General features: G+C 32.3%; 1 protein-coding gene across 1 annotated transcript in view; it reads right to left on the bottom strand.

Moving 5' to 3' along the window:
* Positions 1-9,163: 9,163 nt before the first annotated feature.
* LOC132750381 (putative mediator of RNA polymerase II transcription subunit 26) overlaps positions 9,164-23,546 on the bottom strand; it is a gene marked incomplete at its 5' end in the record, with an annotated part of 31,023 nt that continues 16,640 nt past the window's right edge. Inside the window, 3 exon segments of the mRNA XM_060740349.1 lie at positions 9,164-14,740; positions 15,190-15,517; positions 19,878-20,253. Coding sequence (XP_060596332.1) covers positions 10,525-14,740; positions 15,190-15,517; positions 19,878-20,253 — 4,920 coding nt within the window. The 3' untranslated portion in view covers positions 9,164-10,524.

The raw sequence follows: 23,546 nt of genomic DNA, 5'->3' as shown, positions 1-23,546 counted from the left end.
ATTTTGATTATCAAGACCATACGGTCAAATTTGTCATTTTTAGACCGAAGAATAATTCAGACAAATGAACGGCCGATCGACCGATTAATCTATTAACTATTGGCAACCACACAACAACTAAAATGCACTGAGAAATAAATAAGAGGACGTTCTTATCTATTTAAATCTAGATTTCTTTTTCGGTTGACGTGTGCCAAACAGAGAAAATTTATTCCATCATTTTAACAGAAATGACATGTAATGCACGTATTAGTTAAGAAAACGTGTCAACTTCTCAAGGATTACATAAGATAATGTGTCTTCCACTTTATTTCATGCAACACATTACATTCAGGAAAGTGTGTTACATAAATCACTACCCACGATTTGTAATATCATGTCAAACACGAAATTAATTCAAAACCTCTTTGGGGAGACAAGGATGAATATGGTATCTTATTTAAACAAAATATGCTCTGCATAGCAGAAACGTTTATATTAATGTATATACATCTTATATATATATAAGATCTTGACGGTAAATTAGAAAGAAGTACTAAAAACAGATGTAAGGAATGAAGTTTTTTTTTATCTAATCGTTCAATAAAACAGTATATCACAAAGTGTCAAATCAATTAAAAGGACCTAGACATGTAAATTGCATCTCGATCAGTACAACAAGAGCCGATCGAACCGGGATATACACTCCGAATAGGTTTTGGACACAGTTTGTCCTTAAAGAGTTTACCAAATTAAACATAAAGATGTTATGCTATTGGTTGATGCTGGAAAAGGTTAAAACTGTTAAAATATGCGATAAAAAAGTATTTCTTGTTGATACCTTTTGTGAATTCAAAGTATGAAAAAGGGAAATTACTCCAAAGTAAGGCAAGATAGAGTAAATGTTCTTGTGCACTGTATTTCTATTCAATGCGATCAATCTACTTACTAAGTTCTTGTTGATGCCTATTGTAACAAAGTTCAAAGTGTAAAAACGAAAAAAACCACAGAGTTACGCACTTCTACTTGATGAAATCTATTGACATACAAAGTTTCTTGTTACTACCGCTTGTAGTTTCAGAGTTATGCCACGGACAAGAAAATGCGGACGGACATATGGACAAACGGACGGACGGACTAACAAAGGATGGACAAAGCGGCGGCTATATACCTCTCCCATGGGGGAGCATAAAAATGATACAAATAAACTAACCATTTCCATCATTGATTAAAATGATGAGTCTGATTGTGTTGAACATACTCAGTGCAAAAGAGCGACACAGATATTGCACTTTCCATTATTTCTCATGAATAGACTCAATCAAAGCGATTCGAAAATTATTATTTGATTTCCTTTCTCTTGTAGAAGCATTCCTTCGGCAGATTTTTGAACGGACAAGTAACAATGATAAATTCATTTTTATCTTTCATATTAAAAAGCTTGCTTACAAAAAATGTGGTTAATTTTGACAAAACAGATGTTTTTATAACGATTACATAACGTCCTAAATAGCTTTTTACCCTTGAAACACCTTGCAACACTGTCCTTTTTTCTATCAAATGTATACTTTTTTCCTTTTGTGCATATTTTTTTTTTAAACGTGGCATTACAAACAGATACCTCAAATTAAGATTATAGGAAGGCGGCAATGTAATAAAAATGACAAACATTTTTTCCTAAAAACATTATTTCATAATTAACATGATGTACGAGGGATGTCCGGAAAGTTCGTAGACAAGGCTATAAAATTATTATAAGCAGTCATATTAATATGATGATTAAATATTTTGCTTAAGTATTTATTCTGCTACAAATTTCTAAATTAAAAAACTTGATAAAAGTTGTATTCGCAAATCGCCAATCACCATGGCAACATGATCAACGAATCACGGAACACTTTGATTTCATGACAATAACTCCTCTAAAAGTTGTAATTTTAACGCAAACTCTTGTTTTAATGTTGTGACATCATAGGGTACTATTGCTTGATATTTAGTGAAATTAACGACGTCATACGCAAAGAAACAACTTGTTAACGACGATTATAGGCAATGAAGTTGCGTTAGTTTTGTGTAGCAAAAATGACGTCAAATTCAAGGACGGAGCAACGTAATGTTATTAAACTTCAAAGCAACGCTAATAATGATTATAATCTTTACTTGAAAAACAAAATCAACCATAAATTGTTAAGGTCAACTTGTGTTTAATTGTCAAACACGATTAAGAAGCGGTGATGACAGTATTTTGTATAAGAAACGTATCAGATGGGCCGAAATGTCGTAGATTTTGCGTTACAACAATCCTTGAAAAAGGCAGACATTTCACACACAGTATGGGAACCAGTGACACCTTTGTTGTTGTTTTTTTAATGTAGTATATGAAATTCATAAAGTTATAGCAAGGGAACATAACATGTATAAAGTATATGCCAGGCATGCAGATATGGCTGTTTAAATCGGAAGAAATTGAAAAGTGGATAAACATAAAATTAAATTGACGCCTTTGACGTTGTCAAAGTGCTCCATGACGATGTATATATGTTGTATGTAAATGCTGTAAAAATACAAACATAAGTCACAATTTAGTAATTTTTGATAAATGTGTTCGCTAGATATGTATATTTTTGCTGACAAAATTTGTACAACGTATGTATTGTTATACAATAAAAAATGAAGTAGTATATGAACTTTCCGGACATCCCTCGTATTCGTCAGATGGTAAGAAATTACATGCATACTTAATAATAGAAAACATTTTATTAAATTAAAATCTTGTCCAGACTTCCTTTGGTATAAATAAAGAATGACACCATCTCACCATCTCTTGTTTGATTTATTACAATACATTTGTTTTTCAACCTTTCGCACGAAACTGGCTAAAATAAACAACTTCACAAGATCTGATGTGTCGCCATCGTTTAACAACAACATTATTTAAACGAAAATCAGTCAAGGAAAAATATTCAAGCTGCGTCATCACTGTAACTAGAAATACATTATTGTTTTCATAAATAAAGATCTTGAAAAATAATTAGAGTATGTAAACAATACACGATGTAGTCACGTGTTCGGATTTGTTTCGAAGTTGTTATGCAATTCTAAAATTAAATGCATCTGTCCATTGATATTTCTGATTTTTCCTTTACCCAAGGGAACACACAAAGGCTATATAACCTGCCAAAGTCTTTATAACAAAAAAAGAAAAGAAACCAAACCACACAATAAGTTTCTTTGATTTAAAAAATTGTTGAATTTAACGTAACAAACCTTCAGTATCATAAATTATGATAAAAAATATCATGTCATAAGAAATAAGTCACGTGCTTTTTTGTATTTGTTTTATTTCTTATTTGCCTTTTTCATACATGCTCATAAGTCATATGCAATAGAATAAATTCTGGAATGCAAAACAAATGAAGTCTCGTGTAAAATTATGGTATGCATATTCACAAAAAGCTTTCATTTTTCAAAGATGTCTTGTACAAGTAAATGACAAAGTATGTAAAATAAAATAAAATACGGAAACGTTGAAGGGCCTCCAATTAGTGAGATCATGAGGTGTAAGACCACTGATTCTTGTTCGATTTGATAATCTGTTTTAACACAAATCTATTCGTTTTATTCACAATGACTAGACCATATTATGTCATTCTTAATCAGTTTTCTCAAATTGTATTAAGATTTGTTTTGACAAATGTTTAACAAGACAAAGGATGCTTTTTCGCCTAGACAAAAACTTAAAATATTTCGAGAAAAAAATCGGTAAAATAAACTATTTGTTTAAAAAATCTTTGTGAATAAGATAAACTGATTTGTGTTAAAATGTCTGATTTAATCGAATTAAAATCGGTCGACCAACAAAACATGATCTCACTTATTGCAGGTCATTCAACGTTTCCGTAATACTACGAAAATACGTAGTTTTACGAAATCATGTTTTCACCATCAACTTTTCGGCCACATTATATTAAGCAATTAATTTTCACTTTACTTGCTCTAACGAAAAGCTGAAAACTTGATTTTTTCAAACGGCAATTAAAAACTACATGTATATGTACATTGAAATTTTCGACCTTAAATTTATACCAAAAAGTAGAAATCCAAGGATAATTTATAGGTTTCGCGTACATCCTAAGTGGAAAAGCTGATGGTCATAACGGGATTCCGTACTGTTATATATAGTTATGTGTTGTGACAGTTGCGTAGACAACACATCAGTAATATGTTATATGTCGTCTGTACGTAAAGTTTTCATTATTATAATAAAACACGGTGTATGAATTAATATTACGACTATTGCATAGAGAATTATTATGATTATTATACAAATGACTTATTAATTAAAATCTTTCACGAAAATGTAACATAACGAAGGAGGTCCCCTTTGAAGAGCATGCGCTTTTTGCGGTCTAGAAAGTTAAGCACTTACATGTGTCTATTACGAAAACGTATATATGTAAAGCATTTTGTTTTACAGAGAAAAACGAATGTCGTGTGGTCAATAGTTTTTAACTAGGTGGGTGGCAAGGATAAAGATGGTCATTGGGTTCAAGCCATGCCGGAGGAACAATCATGCTTCCCCATATTAAACTCGTATTATCTCGTGTTTATAAAGAACAGATCAGGACCAGGATCAAACGATCCAGATTTTTGTATCGGACACTAGCATTAGCAATATCAGACTGAAAGAATAATTATGCTACAAAATGTAAAAAATGCCGATTTGCAAAGAAACAAAGAAATTTTTTTTTTTCGCGATAGAAATTGGAAAAAATAATTAAACTACAATTAAAACTATATCAAAGTAAGGAGTTTTTGGACACTTTTAAACGTATATATTTTTTAATGATATTATTATTTTTTCTAAAATTTCTATTACAATTGCAAATTGAAGTCCAATTTATGAGAAAAAAACACTGAAGAATATTTTGAAATATACGATCATTAAATCTTTTTGGACAAAGAACATCAGGATTTGGGACCAAAAATGTATTTATTAAACTTCAAACGAAAACTTCAAAAGTTGTTGTTGTTTTTATTACATATTTAAAATTAGAGTTTTCACTTTCATGCAGTTTAGTCATTGCAAAGCTTTATATTTTTTTTCGGTAAATATATTTTAATTCATGTCAGAAAAAATAAAGTTCCCCAAAGGATAATTCTTAAGGACGCGACTTTTGTTCTAACCCGTTTTTATTGTATGTAAAAACATTGTGCATTAATTCGTATTTATTCGTATCATTGGGTATAAAATTTTTTCAACTAAGTTGGTATATAGAATGTCAATGTGAATAGAAAAGAAAATGTTACCGACCTCAGGGACTTCTTTGACAGAAATTGAAGATAAGTAATTGTGAAAAATGTTTTTATGTCGCGTCCAGTCATGCTTTAGAACACATTTTTAACACCTTAAATGCTGATTTAAAGAAATACTTGACAGCTGTCTGAAGAAAAATGTTTTACTCTTTTAAAAATGACAGAACGTAAATCACTTTAATGTACTTTAGCAACTGTAAGTAATTAAAAAATGCCTTGTTTTATTATAGAAACGGGAAAGAATTGTTGTTGTGTGGTGTGTTTGTGTGTGTGTGTGTGTGGGGGGGGGGGGTGACAGGGAAGGATGAAGTAGAGTCCTGTCATAACCTCTTTCGAGTCCGCTTCATGGAAACTAACTTCTGTGCTACTTTCGGTATCGATTATCAGGCATCAAACATATTCAATCACATAAAACACTATAAAAATTCCCTACGTTTTGGCTGATTTGCCTACATAGAATTTAAATATGATTATCATTATTCAAAGTTTGACCCTTATAAGAATCATTGCAATTTCTTGCTCTTGCTTTTTTAAAAGCACATAATGCCTCAGAGTTCTTTAGGAATGTCAAGTCAAACATGAGTTTAATAATGTTTTAATTATGGATTAAGAGCATATTAGATGTTTAACAACTGAAGGAAGTAGCGCTGAACGTACAGTAATGTGTCGTAAAAACAAAGTAGTATTTTGATTTCCATACAAAAAAGGACCCACTATAATTTTAACAATTACCAACAAACCAAAAGAAGCAAAGATAGCCAATAATTAAATAACATTTTCTGAGGCATAATGTGCATTACAAAACGTTCCTCTTTCTACTATTTTTTGTGTGACAGTAAATGCTGTATCATTTTGTTCTAAGTTTGAGCTGGTAGGGAGAAAAACGTTAACGTATGCCCATTTTAGTTTATTTTTGTACGCATGTTCACACTTACTATGCAAATGAATTTAAGTGGAAAACTTGACAGGTGCATACTTGAGAAATGTAACAAACGTTTTAACCTAGATATAATAAGACAGAAAGATTCATTAGTAACGTGTCTAGATAACTTGAATATCGTGGAAAAATTGTGTAAGTATGTATGTGTCATATATTATATTTGTAATTATAAAGGCAGTATTTCGTCACGAGATATTCAATAACTGCGATAGCACGATAAATTTTGTCTTTAATTATACAGTGAAATTAACAAAAGACGTATAATTTCATCTGCAACTGAATCTACCAAAGAGACCGATACGGACCAATATCAGTCGGTACAGATTAAAAGTCAGTCAGCACAACCACGCCGTTTTTCTCTATTTTGCTATGTTATGTATTCAGTCATTTCATTAAAAAATCATAAACTTGTTAATGAATCGCGTAGTACAGATAAAAAGTTGGACAAGTCATTTAAAAGATATTGAACGTGCAAGGGTAACTGTATTGTAATACTTTTGAATGCGAAAAAAACAGAACAATTCAAAATTAACGTTGAGACATTTTATTGATTATATATCATTGGCAATAAAACAAAAAAATACAAATGCAACTGTGAAACACTCTGAAATAATCTCGCACAAATTTTTTTATTGAAAACATCGTGCATCAAAACACTCGCTTAATGTCTTTTTAATTATTTTTTAAAGTCATTATTTTATTCTTTTATTAAAATAAAAATAACTTTCTTAGAAGCACATCCCTTACATGTGACCTAGTGTTCCCCTACGAATAATTTTCCAACCTTATCATCGCAAATTGAATAAAAAATGGATTCCCGTTTTGGGTTCGTTGCCTTCTGGGGGCCTTTCAAGTATGACTGGATTGTGTCGGGGGCTGCATTCTGTGATCCTCGCCTTGCCTTATATTATATTTTTCTCTCTCAATTATTATGAGGTTTGTAGGTAGCTATGAAACTTGTTTTTATTGCAACTGTGCAATAATAATATTAAATGCTTAAAGTTCTGTATATTAAAACAAAAATACTTCGAAGCCTCTGATAGCACATTTGGTATGGATGCAGACAAGTTGCAAATTCGCACAATCTTGACTAGACTGTATACTGACATATGCCTATGTAAAATGTACGATGATTTTAATAAGAATAATGTACGATGATTTTAAGAAAAGTAAAAAAGATGCAAGATTCAAATAATAATTTACATGCTTTTTGTGACTAATGACTGTTTTTTACAGTATTTATCGCGATACTTCTACTTCGTTACCAAAGCAGTAAGGGACATTTTTGCAGAATTGATGTATTTTGTATTTGTACAAACTATAGTTAATGATAAAAAATTAATTGTTTTTGTCGTTTTTGAACAACTTGTGATGATAATTAATTATTTTTACTTTAAAGACCACATTTAAAGTTTTTCTATTAGTGATGAACACATCCATGTTTTTACCTTACTGAATACAAATCTTTTAAGTCACCGTATGAAAACAGATAGTGATAAAAATTAAATTATTTTACATTGCAGATCATAGTTGTTTTAGTAAAGTTGATTACCTTTGACATTTAATAGGACAAAGAGTTATTTGTGGTACACAGGAAATTTATAAATAGGCACATAACTTTTTTATTAGCATTACATTAATTGTGTATGCTCAATTAACTTAACGGCTTGATAAAATATGAATTAATGTAGGTATTTTAGTACTGTCAGCCACGATATCACGTCTGCTCGACCCGATTGCAAACAAACTGATCCTATAATTATTGAGAATTATGACCTTCTCCTGTGTCACATACAGAGTTTGGAATACTTTTTTATGTTAAAGGAACTCCATTGAAGAACAAAAGCATAAAAAACATACGATTTGATGTCTTCATTCATAGATCAAATTGTGCACGTAAAACAAAAAGATATGGAAAAATATTTAAAAAATATCCTTATCAATTGAAATTCGAATTTTTATGATATTTTTATATTTAGGCCCGATTCAGGGAAAAAGCGCTTTTATATTTAGTAACATTTTTCACAATAAGAATAAACATACTGAAACAAAACGGAGTTAGCAAACGATTTAAAAGTATGCCTACAAGTTATTGATGTAGACCTATATCAAATAGAACGTCAGTCTCGACAAAATATTTCCAGTCCCGTTATGTCCCAAAAATAAAATGAAATAATAAAAAAAAAAACAACAAAAAAACCCTCAGTGGAATTAGTTGAATCTACATTCTGAATTACAATGTACAAACGTTTTAAATTTTCTTAAAGAGGCAGGGTATTCGCAAGGAGTCATATTCGTAGAGCCGAAGTTGGCAAAATATATTTGGTAATATAACATGGCTATTATCATTATGTGTAATTAATTAACATTTGTTCACATTTGTTCATTAAATATGTTGCTATTGGAGATGTTATTTGTTGATACTCTAACTTTACAATTTCAAGCACCTTAAACATCATCCTCATCATCGTAATCGTAAAAAACAACAATTCAAACAAATCAAAATGTGGCCAATCAAAATGTGGTCGTAAAACGTAAATACTCCCATTCTGAAATAATGGTTATATATATTTAATTTTTACTTTTAAGGTCAAAATTATTTCAGATTTAGTCATATAACATAACATAACATTCAGTCATATGCCCATTCATCAAACTGAAGCTTTCGTGTGTCCACGGGTTTCTTTTATCCAAGTATGAAGGCCTATGTTATGATAAAGACCATATTTGGCCATTCAATTACAACCATTCAGACTTGACAAAGTAATTGCTCACCGGCCATTCTACAAGGGATATGATAATTTGTCACACCAATTGTGTTCATCGCAGTGACTCTTAGTTCTATGAGAAAATGACACACTCTTTTTGTGTAAAAATAAGATAATATAGTTAGAACTTCTGTGTAAAAAGAGATCACAAACAAAATCCTTTTGGTTTTTTCATCACTTTTATTGTTGATAATGAAATGTAAATACATTTCGTCATAGACTTGCCAAAACAAAGAAATTCGTTGGCAAGTAAAACAGTGTAAACAACAATAAAACAATAAATACACAAATACAAAATTGTCTGACTAAACAGTTGTACAAAAACTGTCATGACATCATAATGAGATGAGAATTGATTTTGATTTAATAAGTCAATATTTTAAGTCCCAAACCATCCGAATATATGAACAATGGGGTTTGAAACATAAGTGTTAATATTCCTTCGTCGATTTATTTTTGTTCGGATTTTCCCTTTTGGCTTAATCAGGCATATAACATTATTTAAATACATTGTTAACATGATAATGTATAGGCGGAATTTTAATTAACGATCACTCGGCCTTGTGAGGAAACTTTTGGTTAGCTGAACATGCTCAAATCTGCTAGTCTTTAATCTTATTGATGGATGAACAAACAGACACTCATATCAATGAAAATGTGAAATACATACATCAGACTGAATAATATATTACTATTATATTTATCACATAAACTACGACACAGAATTGTTATAAAGCCATTTAATAAAATCGATATTATACTAGTGTAATAACACATTGACATGACGTCATTTATATACAGACAAAGCGTTAATGCGCTAATGTTAGCGTTACACTATAAGCACATCACTGAAAAATAACTATTTTATTTTACTGCAAACCGTTCTTTTTTAAATATGTGATAAATAGAATACTATATTCCTGTAGATTCAAGACTAAATGTATTGCAATCGTTGAATAAAACAATATCATGCGAGCAATCTGCGAGTATAATATGATTTTAATTACTCGTTCAATAAATTTAGTATTAAATCTACACTCATTCAATATCCTCTTTACAGTCCATATAGCAGGTTAAATATATATATTTATATACATATAACAAGACAGTCTTACATTAATGTGAATCATCTTCAAAGTGTGTGCGTAGTCATACGCATAAGTCAACGATTCGTCTAATGTAAAAAATCGTGCTCTGATTTTGAATTATGTGTCCGTCGTAAAATTCAAACATATTTAGCATAATGCAGACGTAAGCAAAATCTAGTCACACACGTATTACGTTTCAAAGTTTCATAATTGTGATTCCTTGCTTCGATTCAACCATATATTATCATATAGATGCTTGTGACAAATAAACAAATTCACAAAGATCAATGACATTATTGAAATTATACGGGAAATGAATTTCAACAGCTTTATGAAGCACCCAATCAGATACGAAATAACGGAGTTTTGAGCTCTGTTGCGCACTTGGTACATAAAAATACTTCTATTCATATGATAACATTGAAACGGATCGTCATCTTCCAGTGTTCGCCTGTTTCTTTTTCATCGATTGTAAAAGTTTAAACAACATTTCTTTATTTAATGGCATAACAAGAACGTCTTTGTTTGACATTGCTTGAATATTCTTACCTCCTGCATCATTGGTCTTTTGACTAGCTAGCATGCTTCTAACTCGTGATAACATTGACCTAGCAATATCAGGTGACATTCGCATTTTCGCTTTATTGCCTTCATTTTGATTGTTATTTGAGTATTGCTGTTGAGTTGATGTTGGTGACATTCCAGTTACGATCTGCTGTATTCTCCTTGGTTTCTTATGTGAAGTTTGTTGGATTTGGTTATGAGTTGCTGGTGAACGATTATTAGTAAAAGTTGTTTGATCAACATTACTGTTTTGCAGCCAGTCATTATTTGAAATGTTATCTTTTTGTACTGATTTTCTATTACTTGTCATAGATGATGGACTATTTGATAAGATTTGTTCCGTAGAATCTATTGGTGCCCTGAATTGGTTTACATCCGTTGTTCTTTGTAGCTGGCTAACATCTATTGTTGGTTTCTCTATTTGACTTGTTTCCGTCGGTCTCACCTTAGAATCATCCGGATGATTTCCAGTTCTAGTTTTAGTATTAATATGGAGCCTTTGCTTTCTTCTTAGCATAATTTCTTTCATCTTTCTTATCAATTCTTTTCGCTTAGCCAATTTTTCTGGCGACATATCGTCAGTTTGCACACGCTTCCGTTCTGTTGTTGTAGACATCCGGCTAGCTAATGTTGGATTAGGTGAATGTTTGTTTAACTCAGTTGTAATTTCTTGCCGCTCAACGCCTTTTGAAATATGTATTTCACCTAAAGTTGGCTTTTCATAATTTTGATGTCTTTGCGAATGGTTCTTGTCTATGTTAGTTTCACCTGTTGCAGTATTTGATTGATTATGACGTTTCAAAACCTTCGCTGCAATATTACGTAAGGCAGCCATTACAGAATCGCTTGAAAGAGGCAATACATGAAAGTCCCTTCCATTACCATTTCCCGTTGAGGACAACTTTTCTGCCATACCTGCTGCAAGTCGATCTGCAAGTTTATCTATTGTTGTTTTCACCGCATTTGGTTGATATATATTTGATTCTGCAGCTATTTCTGTAGCAGGTGTCTGTATTGTTTCTACTGGTCGAACACTTGTGATCCTTGGATCTTGGACTATTCTCTCTTTTTTCACATAATTTGTTTTCATTTCCGCCAATGCAGGTTTATGCTGAAGAGATTGTTCGTAAGGATTTTGAGGTGGCGGATTTACATCTAAGATTGGTCGTGGTTGGGAAACTTGTTCTTGTCTGACTTTCTGTTGTTCTGCAGCCTTTTGTTTTTTCCGCTCTATGAGTAACTCTAAGATCCTTCTATATTTTTGTCTTTTCTCTTCGTTGTTTCTTTTTGTATGGGATTCTTTCGTGTTAGCACCATGCAATCCGGTCTTTTGTTGTTGTTGATGATGATCATTTATGTTTCCTTCTGTGACTTGCGATGCTCTTTCGTTGTTATATGGTTTTGTGTCGTAAATATCATTCTGTCTGGTTTGCAAAGACTTTTCACTTGGTGGGGACATTTGCTGCTTTTTATATTCGTTTGCCCGTTTTATTGACTGCAGCATTTGTGTCTTGAAATCGTGGATATATTTCGTGGTTTCTTTAGTCATTTCTGGTTGTACAGTTGAAGTTTGTTTCAAAACATCGTATTGTCCGCTGATTTTTGCTGTTGGTATTTCGTTATTCCTGTTTTTCTGTTGCATATTATTATTATTATTGTGAGCATTCTGTGGATCAACATAGATTGTATTTTTATTAAACGAATGTGGAACATTTACGGTTGATTGAGATGCACTTTTTTGTATTTGTTGATTACTGTATGTTTGCTTTGAAATTTGTGTAGGATTGAATGACGTTGATACTTCTGCTCCTTTATTCCTTTGTAGCAGGAGTGTTTGAAGCCGTTCCATCTTCTCTCGAAGTTTTTTCAGCTCATTCATTTGATACTGTATGATATCTGTTGTTGGTGCTGCTTGTGTTGTAGGTCGTCTTGTAGTCGTCGGCGCCTGTGTAGTTGTTGTTGTTGTAGTAGTAGTAGTACGCTGTGTAGTCGTGGTGGGTGGCTCAGGTGCTGCAGTAGGATTCCAAAAAGGTTGGTAAGGCATATTCATGGGTTGACCCTGTTGCATAAATTGAGGGAAATAATTTGTTGGAGAATGAAGAGCTGCATTCAAATGATCGTTTGCAAATGACTGTGAGGTATCATGTGTTTGCCAACCTCCTTGTGTTTGCGACATTGCATTTGAGTGCCAGTTACTTTGCGATTGTTGTTCAATTTGTAACGGTAATGCCTGTTGAGATTGCCAACCGCCTTGTATTGCTGCATCCTGTTGTGATTGCCAATCGCCTTGTAAAGGTGAATTCTGTTGAGATTGCCATCCGTTTTGCGATTGTGCTACCTGTTGTGATGATTGCCAATCGGCTTGTAATTGCGATCCTTGTGATTGCCAGCCAGTTTGGACATGTGAGTCTTTAACCTGACCAACATTTTGCGAAACCTGAGGTTGATAATCTGGTGAATTTGGGCCTCCAAAAGCTTGATTTCTAAGTTCAACATCGTGTGCAATATAGTGGTCTTGACCGAAATACTGTTCCGGAGAGTGTAACCCCGTATTTAAGTGATGACTGTCATTTGAAACCACTGTGTGTTGTAATGTTTCCTGCTTCCGTATCTGATTAGCTTTCAGCAAACTTTCTGGTACGATATTCGGTTCCTTTTTGCTTCCACCAACCTGATAGTTTGTAAATCTCTCAAAAACAACAGGGGGCTTAAAATTATTTCGTTTTTTGTCTTTAAACAAGTTAACTGGCTTATCTTGCAGGCTTTGGGCATTTTCCTGTCTACTTAATTTTAAATGTTGATCGCGCCATGGTGCAATACTATGAGATTTAGTCTTCTTTTCTGTTTGGTGTGTAGAAGTGTCTACCACGGGCAGCTTTGTTGTCTTCATGGGCATTGCTTTTTGATTAAAAAAATTATGCTGTTGTTGTTGTTGATTATTATTATTATTATTATGTTGATTGTATGTGTTACTATTTGAATCCATGTTTGACATCTGCCCGTACCGGGAAACTGACCCGGTGTTATAAACATTTTGGTTAGGATTGCTATTACGGAAACCCGTTTGTGATTCACTTCCACGAAATATATTGGTTTCAGGCACATAGGCGGTACCTAATTGCTCTGGAGAATATGATTGTTTCGCTTTGAGTGTATAACGATCCTGGGATATTTGCTGCATACTAGTTTGAGACTGTGGCTGGTATCGAGGATTTGAGGATAAAGAACTATCTTGCTGTAAGTCAATTGTTCCCGCTGAAAAATGACGATTGCCTTGTGTCTTTTTCTGCAAATGATTCATATTTTGGGAAACTTCATTGAAATGCGTCCCTCTGTTGTTATTCCTGTCTTTAATTTGACTTACAAACTTTCCTCTTGGAGAAACACTCGGTATTATACCATATTCATTAATCAAATCCATACCAAAATTTTGAGTTGGTTGCGCTGCTGATTCGAGTTGAGGTGGAGCACCCAGCATTTCATTTCCAAAGCTGCTGAATAAATCCGGTGTTTTTTCAGCCGAGAGTGCACTTTTTGCAACCTTATGAATGTTTACTGTTGAATCAGTAGACCTTTGGTTGAATTTATCTAACTTTGACGTTGTAGGCGGAGTGGCAACTTGTTGTGCACGTACTGTGGTAAAATCTGCAGCCGCAATAAGGCGGCTAGAGCCAACATTTGCATATTTCTGTAAAGGATCATGGCCAGGTTGTCTATTTTTGTTGTTCAGAGCATCAATTTGTTCAAAAGTCAACCTCGGAGGTCGAGGAATTTTAAAAGGCCCACTTTGCCTTTTTGGCAGAATTGATGGTTTTATTTCCTTTACTTCTGGTAAAATTTTTACAGTTGTAGTTGCTACTTTTTCTGGAACTATAGCAACAGCAGGTTGCGCCTTAGGTTGAACAGCGATATCCGTTTGACGATTCTGAGACGAATCAAGAGAATTAGATCGAAAAACACTCGCCGGAACAATTGCTTGTGTCTTTGGCGCAACTGCCTGTGCTGGAACTGACCCTTGCGCATCTGGGTAGCGGTTGTATTGCGATCGACGCCTCGAGCCTTCATCGAAATCAGTGGCAGGTCTCCTGAAACGTCATTGATCATGTTGAGTGATTATTAAACAAATAACAAAAAAGAACAGATCAAAAGGAAAAAAAAGACAAATGTAAAAAATATATATTTAACACGAAGACATAATTCAGGTTTCCATCTAACGAAAATTTATAAAAAATATTTCAGCATTATAAGACAATTTCTTTGATTTTCACAGAATTGCATTTTATTTGTTTAATATTGCATAATTGTATAAGTCTTAAGAATATATATCGTTTGTTTTATAAAATTGTATTGCTGTTGATTCTATATTACTTAATATACTGTGTATTGAGTATGTTTAAAAAAATTAAGTGTTTTATCATATAAACAACACGTGTTATTCACTCACATAACATTTGATAGATACTGGCTCTATTTATTATAACAAATAAACACAAATATATAAAATTTATTTTTGATTTGATGTTGATAGTTTTACCTTTGCCTTGTAAATTGTCTGTTTGAGGGTTGTGTATTTTTGGTGATCACCTTCGCTTTCGTTATTTGAACGACCTTTGCAGCAGTGGTTGAAGGTGCTCGGGTTGTTGGCGTGGGAGTTGTTGTGGTTGGCGGAGGAGGTGGCGGCCTGGTTGTCGGCGCGACAGTTGTTGTCCACCACACAGTTGTTGGTATTGGTGTGGTAGGGGGCACCGGAGTTGTGGGTATCTCCCATCCTTTTATTGTTATATCTGCGCAGTTGATGTAAGTTTCTTGATGACCGCAGCCGAGACAACCAACACCATGCTCATCGCGACCAAATGTGTTACCTGAGGTAAGAAAATATTATTGCAATTAAATAATTCGTGAGTTTACATTGAAAGTTTATACATGTCAGTATTCTTATTGGAAAAAGTTCGTAGAATTGGAATTTAACATTGCATCATTAAAACAACGTTTTTTTTTATGCCAAAATGCTAATTAGATCTAATAATTTTTATAATTCGGAAATTTTTACAATATACAATAGATTGTGTTGTAGAACCAAATCAGTTGTGATAGTCGCGCATTCCCTATCAATTCTTTAGTCTTAAAGAATTATGTTTGGTTTAATAATTTATAGTTTTGGTTTAATAATTTGATTTATATTTTTTCTGTATTTGTTCACAATTAAGTTGACTTAATAAACATACAACGTTTATCATCACTTACACTTTGTTTTAGAGGAAATTTGTGTCAGGGAATCTTTCAAGTGATAGCTTTATTTAAAAAAGTAAAATATATGTTATGGTCCAAGAACCATCAGTCACTGATTCTATTGTGTTTTTTGGTTGGGTTTTACTTCGCACCATCGCAGTAAGCAGTATATGGCGACTTTTCAGCTTTAGTGGTGGAGGAAAACCTCAGATGCCATTCCGTGCATTATTGATTACAGACACGAACGGACACCTGAGTAGAACCCACCGACGTTCATTAAGCGAGCTGTTTAGCTTCCTCACGTAAAAGAATCACAAATTCCATTTCGGGATTCTAACCCACAGTGGTGAGTGGCAAGTTGTTTGAAGACTTAACCACTCGGCTAAGGATATCCCCCACAAATCTAAAGGGTTAAGTATCATGATAAATGACTTTTTCCAGATTGAAAAAAGTCCAGTGATTTTTTTCACTTTGTATGTGAAGACGATGTTTAGTTGCTGTTGATGACATTTAGATAGTTATTGATCTTTAAAAACTTAAAAATAAAGAAAAACAGGAAAATGGCAAACAATGTCATAATGTATATTTTACTGTTTAATGTAAAGTTATTCAATTTACAAGTAAGTTATAATTTAAGACATTTGTTACTATCTGACAAATATATTCATGACAGTGCGTGTAATTTGTAAGAAATAAACTAATATATACAATAATAATAGAACATTATCCACGTCAGCAAACTTTGTCACGTTTATTATGATTTTATTGTAATTTTATTACACTTTTATATCATTTTTATTTCATATTTATTTCCCCACTTTCATACCAAGTGTTGTGACCAATGTATTTTTTTGTATATATATATCCTGTTCAAAACGTTATATCTATACATAATACAATCATCAGCGTAATGTTAACGTAACTATATCTATATGTTAATATTAAGCAAAATGTTTTTGTTTATTGTTTTTAAAAGCCAATTATGCCATGGAAATGATTTAAAGTTAATTCTCAAAGTTTTTCTTTTTAGTCTTTGGTGCTCTATTTAAGTTTCCAAAAAGTGACTCATCATATGAAACATATCTTGCTTTTATTGCTTTTTTTGCAATAAGAGTAATGTTATAGTGATCTATAGCTAGTATTTTATATGGAAGTCAAAATACTACTTTGTTTACTTTTTGCTTCTTTTATGACAAATAATTACAAGCCAATCGCTACTTTCATTAGATGATAAGTATCTAACATGCTCTTAAACAATTATTTACACGTTATGAAATTTATGTTTGCTGTTCCTTAAGAAAGGACATTTTATTCGAATCTGAGAGATAATGTGCTATGTATACGTTATGAAAATGTAAGCGTTATGTTATCGTTAATATTTTTATACTTAATGCAATTTCATAAAGCACATTGTTTTCCCACATTTTTTTTAAACGCTTTATTAAACTTTTTTTTAAAACGCTTTATTTTAAACGCTATGACATTATGTAATTGTCGACGTGATTTAATCGTAAGTATTTCAATACGTAATGATCTCATTACCAATTGTTTTTAAACATTAAGTAGAAAAGAAATACATTTGTATAAAGTATAAGAAATCGTAAATTGGTTTTTATTGCTTTGATATTGACAGCGTGGCACAATTGCCATTCAATTTATGATTTGCAATATCACATACATGTATATTGAACAAGGGAATTTGAAGTAAATGTTAAATGCAGAGAACTATCTCAACATTGCGTTGAATGCATTTACTAAGGAATCACACAATGTTTTTATGTGTTTTAAAATTTTTAAAGTTTAAAAATGTTTTATGTTTTACTGCAAAGCTCAATTGGATATGTTTAACATTAGACACTTGATGAAAAAAACTATGAATGTCAAGTAATTGATATAGCAGTTGAAAAGCTTTAAACTAGAGTAAGCTTTTCATTACGTTGAGCAATAAAGGCGGGAAAATATTTAGGTCAACGGTGCAGTCTCTGCAAAAGGATATAAAGAAACAATAATACTCATTACAGTCGGTCAATATGTTCGTTAATTATCGATCACTAGTATAGACTTTATGGCATCACAGGGCTTCACACGTGACAGTAAGAGAAAAACGATACCCCACACAGGAATGAAAATGTTTCGCTCGTTAGGCCTTTGATTACGATTTAACACTATTTAACACTTAATCTATTGAAATTATGACATGGATTTGCCCTGCTTTGAATTCGGAACAGGCCATGTGAAGTTTAAGGGATGTCAAAATCAAAATATTTAAAATGAGTTATAAAATTAATGAAATGAAAAACTAAAATTGAAATCATAAAGATGAAATCGGTATTTCGTAACATTGAAATCATGAACAAAAAATTGTGAATTCATGAACATGAAATCTTGAATTCATGAAGTTGAAATCATGAGTTCGTGAAATTGAAATCATGAATTCTTAAAGTTGAAATGTCACAACAGGTCTTTCGTACTTTCGTAACCTGAATACACTACTCAATTGATTTACGACACGACATTGCTCATTAACACTTGTCGTTTCATGTTAACACTTGACTGTTGCAAAAATTACAAAATTGTATGCTCTTTGTAGTTTGACAAGCGATTTGTTGGCATTTATAAGGGTCAGTCGTCGAGTAACTATTTAGTTTTTTGTTTTCTTTGAGACATAATACATTGTCGGACCATTTTTTTTCTCTTTCAATTATGTCTAAATGAATCATTTTTCTTTCATATCGTTTTTCTGTTGTTGTTTTTGTCTATGTAATTATGTACGCTTTTCTTCTTCAATTGGATCAGACTTTGTGTTTTGAGGTTATTTGTAGTTGGCTATCTATTTCTGTTCCTGTTTTTGTTGTTTTTCGAGATTAGTGTTCTCAAATTGTATTTTACTTGCAAGTGTTAACTGTTAAATGAAAAAATATGTGTAGTAAATAATCTTTGAAGTGTTTGCCTGATAGTTCGGGTATATGCTTCTTAATCAAATGTTCGTTGGGTACGATCACTGACAAGGGTGTCGGCCTTGTTTCTTCACTGGACTTTGCACAATCATGCACTTGTAAGTTCGAAATAAGCGGGCTCGTGATTGGTTCCAATAAGCAATAAGACATAGTTTTAAATACTGTATAACGCTTTAAATTAGCGATGTCAACAGTTCGGTTTTTTTTTACCTAAACGTGCATTTTTCTTACTGTAATACTGTAATCTAGTAAAATCTAAACAAAGTAGTACTTGGACTTCCATACTTAAATTGTACTAATTATCAGGAGTCAACAGAAGCAAAAGAAAGGCTAATAAGTATTTCTCAAGGAAACACCAAAAGGACACCAACAAATAAAAAATAAAACCATATCTGGGGCAGATTGTATAACGTTCGTTTTGAAGATGATTTACTTCTGTAAAAATAATCGTTTACATTCCATGACCAATAAATTGCTTTGATGATTTTCAAGTGATGCACTGTCTTATTTTGTATGTATTTTGTAGTGCCCTGATTTCATTCAAGCTGCTTTGCGCCCCTAGTGTAATTTCTAACAAGTGAAAGACATACTCTTTTCTTCGAAGCACACATTTTCTAAAAAGCCAAAGCCATATTTATTGATAAAGTTTCAAGTGAAATTATCTCTTTACAACAAGAATATTGATTCTTCCCAAAGTCCTAGATTTAGACCAACAGCCCCTTCAAGAACAAAGGGTGATGTTCAGCAGAGAATGCAGTATACTTTTTTTTTCGTCCTATCCTGAAACTGAAGTGATTTTTATTCTCTTATTCTTTTTTTTCTATTACACCTAATTAGCACAGTCAGAGGTTGTACAATTGTTTTGTCGTTTCTTCAACTTAAATGTTTTTCCCTGTATTTTACACCAAATTAACACGAACATAAGAATACAAGTAGAAAATTGTTGTTGAAAAGGAACACAAAACTATTATACAACTGTCATTACACAGACAAAAATGTTAAATTGTTTCTATTTATAAATGTTGTTAAGGTTTACCTGTAACATATTTCCACTGCAACACGCACCTGTCGCAATAAACCCCGTCGGGTACCTCTACAGTTAACGGAATAATTCCAGCACGGTCCACGTAATATGCGAATTGGTCACCTTGGGTTCGACCTTCACTTATCTTTAACAAATGTTTATCAAAACATGCCTTCGTCTCAGCAGTTCCATTTGTAACACAAAGATGAAACTCAAAATATCCACCTTGGTCAGAATTTAGTAAAATTTTAACATATATATTCCTTTGACCTTTGTCTATGACGTCAGCAATGGCGCCAGTGGCATATTTCCCGCCAGATTCATGTTTTCGTGGTCCGTTAAATGGATCTCCGCACAATCCGCATTTTCCATTGTTTTGTTTCATTCTCTGAAACAGTGAAATATATAATATTAATACAAAAGACAAATAAGAGAGAGAAACGTCCAAAGAGCAAAGTCGGACAACAGCAAATTACGTAAGACAGCCTGAGAGGCATCAAGTATGGCACTGACCAGAATTGGGGCATAAGACGGTGTGGACAGAGGAAGGCATAATTGGTGGGGGGCATTTCATAAACAATTGCAATTAACAAAAAGATAAGGTGAATTTTGAATGCCAATACGGTAATAAAATAAAAAGAGTTGTTATCAAGTTTATTTGAATCTGTCAATGACTTTAACAGTGTTGCCACAAAAGGCTTTTATAAAAAGAATGTACCAATTCAAGAAATGTCTGTACATGCATTAAGTTATATGTTAAAAATCTAAATGAACATATGATGTGTTTGTCAGATTTCATTCTTGTAGAAAGGTTTTAGAAATTATAACTCTTCTTCTCCATTGCAATAAGTACAGTGCGAATTTATTACATTATTCCATTTTGTCCACCCTTACCACGTAAAAAATCTTTAATAGATTTAACCATCTTAAAATCGGGACAAAACCATTTATCATTTTTGACAAAATTTCAAATAAGAAATGACTAAGATCTGTTGCCGCCTGCAGACCAAAGGTTAATATATATGATTGCAATGTAGGAGCATATTTGTTATTTTGATTTCTAAATACCAAGACGAAACTTGGTCGTATATCAGTGAAGAAAATTGTGGTTAAAAAGCAATTTTTCTAAAACGACAAAAACACGTGAGTATTAATTATTAATTATACACTGTCTGACAAAATCTGTCATTTACCTTGAGGCCTTATTGATATACAGAACATGTCCGAATCTAGCTAAGGTAAGTTATAATACATTATAAATGCAAGGTAAGTATATAAAGTAATAACATTACATACACTTAACACAATTTGTGTTCTTTATGAGAAAAAATATGCTAATATGACGTTATGTTGCATGAAGACCAAGTTTATCGTAACATAATGGTAAAACGCTACACTACAATTAACAGTAAACTCCGCTTATAACGAAACGCTTATATCGATACACCGCTTATAACGGTGCTATTACCGCGGTTTCAAATTAGTTGCCTCTCGGATATAACGATATCCGTGTATAACGGTTATAATTCGGCAGATGGCGGAGTTGACTGTATATTTATATTATATATTATTGAAAGTCTTAAACTTTAATAATATTTTATACTTAGTAAATATAACTTACATTATTTTAAATTCTAATTTGTTATTATGAAAATGAAAGGCTATTCTGATAAATGAAATGCACATCTATTAGCTATATGAAAATCATTAAAGATGTATTGACTTCTGTTGACACTGAATCTTAATGATATTATAAATAATGACGCGTTAAAATTTGACCTTTAGAAACAATACCTGATTTATTGTCCTAATATATAAACACATTTATTACCTTTTGAGAATTATATAAAGATAAAATTTTGTTTACGATCTTAGTAAATGTTTTAAAGTGAATTGATATATAATGGAAGGTCTTTAATACCTGAAATAATTATGTTGATATTATTTAGTATCATGCGTGAGAATGTATGTGTGTAGTTTATACTTAATGAGGGTCCATCCGCCCTTTTGGACACAAATGCAGCTTTCGCTGTCGATTACGGACCCCGGACATGTCACCAGTCATACCTTTAAAGAGTTACTTCTGAAGCATAAAGTGGTGATAATTTACCTCCATGCAATTTCCACGGAGTATTAGCCAAAGATATGAATTTTGAGCCAAAAGTAAGTCACTTTACGTCGGTCAGTGCATATCTTTGGCTAATACTCCAAACCATGAAACAAGTAAAATGGTTTCCTGCGGTGAACATTTTAAATGATAAAAAGATATTTCATTGAACTATTTTCAACATTGTTTGTTGGGGAGGGGGGAATAAATAAACGTTTGTATCAGAAATATAGTTGACAATAATCGATCAATATAGAACTGGTGACCGTTGAAGACCGGAGAAGGTTCGAACTATCTCCTTTTAAGGAAATGATTAAATAGGCCTACCATTATATGAATAATTCCGAGCAAACAAATAATAAAGTAAACACACAAGTTTACGCAGAAAATATCTCTATTCATTATGGCAGATGCCACTACGAATATTTTAATTTTGTAGATTTTCAGTATAAACCCATACACACTTTCAATATGATCTACGTAAATAACCGAGGTATATCGAGTGAAAAAATATGAGTTGGTCGCCTATGCTAAAGCAATACAAAATAGGCCGTTTTTAAACCGCTTGTTTGTTGTGATTACATGTCTGATTTTAAAATGTATTACAGCAATAGAAAGCTCTGGATCTTGGCTTCATCACAGTATAAACTTCAACACATCTTTTTACTCCAAAGTATTTAAATTTACTGTTAAACCTACCATATATCAGACCATTTTACATACGATTTATACAGTGAGATATGCAACTCGTTAACTTTACTCGAAATACTACTGATAGGAATAGCAGGTCGTCTGCTAGTTCTGAAAGTGTTTATCGGTGTTAAACAATTTATTGTTTGTAAAATTTGAGATAGATTTTAAAGATACATTGATCATTTTCAAAAACATCATTCATGTTTTTCCATCTTAAACAGTAAAATAATTATAGAAAATGTGAAATATCACGTAATAGTTTTTTGTCCTTAATTAGGTGTAATTCGGACTAATTCCCTAGAGGTAAATCCGTAACGTATCGACAAACGGTATTTAGCTAGGTTTTCGAAAAGGTCAATTAACCAATCATGTACGGTTTACAGATCACATGCTCCTCCATGTACCGAAAACAGGTCACGTGCTCCTCCATGCCTCAAAAGTTAAACGCGTACCAATACCCTGCGGTCTCCAGACCGCAGGGAGTAATAATATATCGAAGTCCTTATGACAATTCTAACTACCTTCTCGAAGTGTGATAAAAGACTGTCTTTGTAAAGAAAAAAAATGAGTTCAACATAAGCACATTAAAGTGAATTGATCTATAATAAAAAAATCTGTAATTTCATAAATGATTATGTTGATAATGTTTAGTATCATACGTGAAAACAAGCCACGAATTGTATATGGATGGTGTTGGTAAATATTAGATACATGATCCGATATGACAATATTTAGCGGCTAATAAAGTGTTCTAGAACAAAATATTATTTTTTCATCATATAGAAATCTATCAACATTTTGTTTTCCATAAACATTTCATAAAAATATTAAAATGATACATTTCTATTGTTTTTATCAATATTTGAAATAGTTCTGAATAA

The sequence above is a fragment of the Ruditapes philippinarum genome, unplaced genomic scaffold, assembly GCF_026571515.1.
Source record: "Ruditapes philippinarum isolate M1 unplaced genomic scaffold, ASM2657151v2 ctg1555_1_1_1_1, whole genome shotgun sequence".
Taxonomy (NCBI): Eukaryota; Metazoa; Mollusca; class Bivalvia; order Venerida; family Veneridae; genus Ruditapes; species Ruditapes philippinarum.
Note: the sequence above shows the minus strand (reverse complement) of the source record. Positions and strands in the feature narration are given on the sequence as shown.